Source organism: Malus sylvestris, chromosome 3 (genome assembly GCF_916048215.2).
Source record: "Malus sylvestris chromosome 3, drMalSylv7.2, whole genome shotgun sequence".
In the NCBI taxonomy this organism is placed as follows: Eukaryota; Viridiplantae; Streptophyta; class Magnoliopsida; order Rosales; family Rosaceae; genus Malus; species Malus sylvestris.
The window spans coordinates 21,336,043-21,340,553 of record NC_062262.1 but is presented as its reverse complement, the minus strand read 5'-3'; the positions used below and the strand labels follow the sequence as shown (position 1 = coordinate 21,340,553).

The 4,511-nt window shown below is 37.2% G+C and overlaps 1 protein-coding gene across 1 annotated transcript; it reads right to left on the bottom strand.

Moving 5' to 3' along the window:
• Positions 1–897: 897 nt before the first annotated feature.
• On the bottom strand, positions 898–2,813 carry LOC126616725 (uncharacterized). The gene is made up of 3 exons (XM_050284817.1): positions 2,615–2,813; positions 1,450–2,142; positions 898–1,316 (listed from the first exon to the last, which is right to left on the bottom strand). Exons 2-3 carry the CDS (start codon positions 2,051–2,053, stop codon positions 1,192–1,194), a joined length of 729 nt encoding a protein of 242 aa, XP_050140774.1. The 5' UTR covers positions 2,054–2,142; positions 2,615–2,813; the 3' UTR covers positions 898–1,191.
• Positions 2,814–4,511: the final 1,698 nt, after the last annotated feature.

Here is a 4,511-nt window from a genome sequence, read left to right as displayed (position 1 = left end):
CATTCTAAAATTCGAAACCGAACCGAAATTTCGGAATTCCCAAATAATTTTCGGGATTTCGGGGCAATTCGGGATTTGTATAAACCACCCAGAAAATTCATAATTTGTATAAGCCCAGGGATTTCATACCAATTGCAGAAAATTCAAATTTCAGAATGGCAAAGTTCAACGAAATTGAACACACTGCAAGCTCAAGAAAGGGCTTTTTTTCAGAAGCAGAAAATTGAGGTAGAAGAACGCAGACGTTGACCAAGAAGGAAAAATGGGGTCTGATGCAAGCAGAAGCAGAACAAGAAGGCAAATCGAGAGGGATCCGAGAGGTTACAGGACTAAACTAAATCAAAAGCAAAACTAAACCTAAATCCTTTATTCCTTTATTCCTCTTTCTTTCTGCATACTTTTCCTGTCTTCTCTCCTTTCTTGAAACCCACCAAAAGCAAAGCTAAACCAAAAACATATTCAAACAAACAACAAAACTCCAACAGACCTCACTAACACCTCCCACGCTTTGCAGCTGGCTTCTTATCACCCCATGCTTCCTCCTTAGTCCTCTTTCTTCCCGGGACTTTGCCATTCACTCCTGAGGTCAGGCGAAAGAGAGCGAGGGTTTCATTTGGATTCAATGGTTGAATCTCAACCAAATCTGACGGCAGTTATAATTCTAAATATATATTTAAAATTAAATAGTATACAACAGGATTACCGAAAGAATGAATATGGAATCCCGAAAATTTTGGTATTATCGGTTTGAGATTTTTTTGGTATGGAATTGGGAATTTTTTGGTTTGGTTCGGGATTTTTGGGAAAAATTTCCAGCCCTAAATGAGCCTACGAGAATCGGGATCAAAGTAGAATATGATGATTAATGATCATCTTACTGAAAAAGGGAAAAAGAAATAAAAGAGAGGAAACATGCCTTGTTCATTACTTATGGACACAACCCAATTAGTAGAGTTAAGGTAAGGTATATGAGAATTCTAATGGATGATAGACAAGCACCACCAAAAGTCTCAACAAAGTTATATACATAAAATCCATTATGGATGAAAGCCAATAAGACTCAACATTGCTATTTTCCACCCGGAACACAGAAAAGCATCAACAGAGATAAAGTACTTAAAAAGACCACCTGTTTCAATGCGGAGAAGTTGAGTACTGTTGGTTACCACTTCTCAAAACTCATGACCCCTTTCAAGTTTTCTGAAATTTCCAAACTCTCCATCTAACATTGCTTAGCCATCCAAATTGAATCAAAGGTTGTCCTGCTTGCAGCTTCAAAAGATGAGTTCTGTACGGAATAAGTAAATTCCTGAGACCTGCCATTCATGGCAGCACAAAAAACAGAACAAACACTACAGATCAATCTCCATTAACAATGCGTGTATATATATGAGAAATATACACCAAGCCAAATATGACTTTTTTAAAAAAGCCAAGGCAAATGCATACCTGTGGTGCACATTGTCTTATAAAGGTGAGCAATGCGGGCATCTCCTTTAGTACTCATATTTGGCCTCTCAAGGCAGTCCAGAAAAGCTAAATCAGCCTTCAGCAGATCAGCCTGATTGTGACTGTCGTAACCAATGTCATGGCAGTAGCAACAAAAATCCAACCAATCAATTGGCCGCTTGTCCCAAATAGGAGATCCTCCATCTTTCCCACTTGACCAATTAGGTCCACAATAATGCCCATATCTTGGAAATAGCTGAGAGAGAAAACCTCTTACGCCAGTATGCCATGGAACCCTAGAAACATATGGCCTAAATCGCAAAGATGTACTGGGATCCCCATTCTCAAACACCCTGCGAGGCTGTGCACGCCTTCTTAAGCCGCGGTTAATAGTGGATGGAGTTCGAATCTTATCTTTAGAATTGTCCACCAGCCATGGAACAAAGGAAAGAAGGGACAATCCCAACAACTTGACATCAAAACCACCCTTTTGGTTAGGTTGCTCGAAAAGGGCAGTTGTTGGTTTAAGACTTGGTTCCAATTCCAAATCGCTGTTTGATTGGGCCCTAAACCAAGGGAGATTACCAAGAAAACCCAGGTTCATTTTGGTCAGGGTTGCAGCATATATTCAATTTGAGCCGTCAACGAATTTGCAAAGGTCTATCAACAAAAATTCGCACACCTGTACTGTTTCTGCATAAAAACACAAACCCAATTCAACCACACAGAACCATTTTAGCACTTATACTTTTGGGGTTTTGAGGAAAACAGTTTAGCACTTTTTGCATATAACCCATATTGGTTCGCTGCTATATGCACTCCACACTCAATCTTCCCGATAGAATTTAACATCTACTGAATAGAAAAGTTCAATGTACGCTGCGTTTGGTTGCTGGGAAAGTGAGGGAAAATTAAAACGGAAAAAGCAAGAATTTTAAACCATGAGAAAATCAAATCAAGACGGGAAAGTTGCACTAAATTTACTAGCCTGCCAATTGAGTAGATGATAATAAGAATTAAGGCAAAGCGTGAAAAGGGAAAATTATAGGAATGCAGGAATTCGACCTTCCTGGGCGTTTTCTCGGCAGCCAAACAGAGGCAAAGACAAGAAAATTGAAAAAGTAAAGATGAGATTCAGTTATTGTATAGGGAAAAGGAGACGCACCTGCACCGGAAACTGCAAAGATTCATCTACGAAACCAAACGATGAAGATTGAAACGGAGAAAAGGGCTTCGGAAATCAGAGGAATGCGCTAACAATTTGTATGGCAGAGGCTTCTCGAATGGCTTTCTATTGAGGCGTGTCGTGTAAAATTGTGGTGGCCAGGACGACTTTGGATTGGGCTAAAATCATACTGACCTTTAAAATTTGTTCTTACAGACACAAGCAAAGAAGTCAGTGAAAATTTTCGAAATCTACAGTAATTTTAGGTCGTAAGATCAAATTTTAAAGGACAGGATCATTTGATTCTTGGCTCTGAATATATAAATCCGGAGAAGATCTCTTCTTAATAATTAGGACACCACTATTCACACATTAATTTTTATGTTTTATATAATTTTGTTATTTTTTAATTATTGATCTTCTTCAATTTATTCTATCTAACATTCGAAAAATAAGAAAAATGTGTGAGAAATAAAAATATGTATATGGATAGTACTATCTAATAAATGCCAATTAAATAAAAGGAAAACTAATGAAAATGATTTGAAAACTTTGAGTTTTTACGATAAGGACAAAATAAAGGGTAAATTGAATAGTACCAGGATTGACCTTTTAGTGTAAAAATGTGGTTTTTCATTAAAGTGAACGGTATTGGGAGCTTTTCGTTAAAATTCACTTGAATAAAAGGTATTTGTAGATTATTTTAAAAAAAACTTATAAGAGCAAGTCTATTCGTTTAACGAGGGCAAGGGAAAGGCAAGGTAAAAGGCACGTAGGTAGCTCTTACTATTTACTCTGAATAATACTTATTTTTGTGCAACTCCACTATTTTGAAAAGGACAAAGTGCAAAAGTACTATTCAAAAATATATTTTTTATGCTTTGAAAATTTGTTCTGTGGAAATAAAATGATTGTAGTACAAATGAATATTGAGTTGTGATGAAAAAATGTTTGAACTCGATTTTGCATTGCCGTCTGATTTTGCACGTTCAACTCAAAATAATTGTTAATGATTTTTAGAAATATTATTATGGCTTTATCTTGATAATTATTTCTAATGGACGATATCTTGAAATCATTTTTACTATAAGATGGACAAATTATATGGGACTTTGACGTGCAAGAATTGGTAATCTGATAAGGATGACTTGAACAATGGAATGATTAGCACGGACTCTTGAAAAAAAAAAATGTAAGAATAACAAAATGAAACAAAGTCAGTCTGTCTAAACACTAAAAGCCTCAACAGCATGCTGCTTGAAAACCGTCACCTGAACTTTAATTGTTTTCGGGTTAATTTAACTTACACCCCATAAGGTTTATCGTGTTGTCATAAAAACCCCTCAAGTAGTTTAAAATTTTGCTATGGGGGCTCTAGGGTTTTTGGGAGCGAGGCGCAGTAGGCGCTATCGTGCTGATCTCTAGGATACACCGTCGGTCGGGATCAATTGGAAGGAAGTTGAGTGGCTTTGGGGTAATGTGAGATTTGATGATTACGTGTTGGGTAAGTTCCTAGAAAACCTAATTGGATGTTTGATAATTGGGAAAAAGTTAATCATGAGCTTGAATAGGGTAGGATGGTTTGATAATTGGGTACTAGTGGAGTGGGGAAAGAACCCCGAGGAGACTTTTGAACTGATGTATTCTCGTTTCCCAAGGGTTAGAAGGGTTCGGTGGTGTTTGGCGAAGTGGTATGATTTGTTAGGGTTTTTAGGCTTCTCAACTTGGTTAAGTATTGCTTGCTGTGTTTTCTACTTTTTAATTGGTCTGTGTGATTGGCTATGTTTTTGCTTTTTGCTTTTTTGGCTTGTGCTTTTTGGTGACTTTCTGTGTGTTGTGCTCTGGAGAACTTGTTGCCTCTCACTTGAAGTGATTGAGTGTATCTTAGATCATTACT

Coding starts and splice junctions, on each gene's coding strand:
- LOC126616725 (XM_050284817.1), bottom strand. CDS start 2,053: ATGAACCTGGGTTTTCTTGGTAATCTCCCTTGGTTTAGGGCCCAATCA. Junction 1,317..1,449: donor TAAGACAATGTGCACCACAG/GTATGCATTTGC, acceptor CATGAATGGCAG/GTCTCAGGAATTTACTTATT.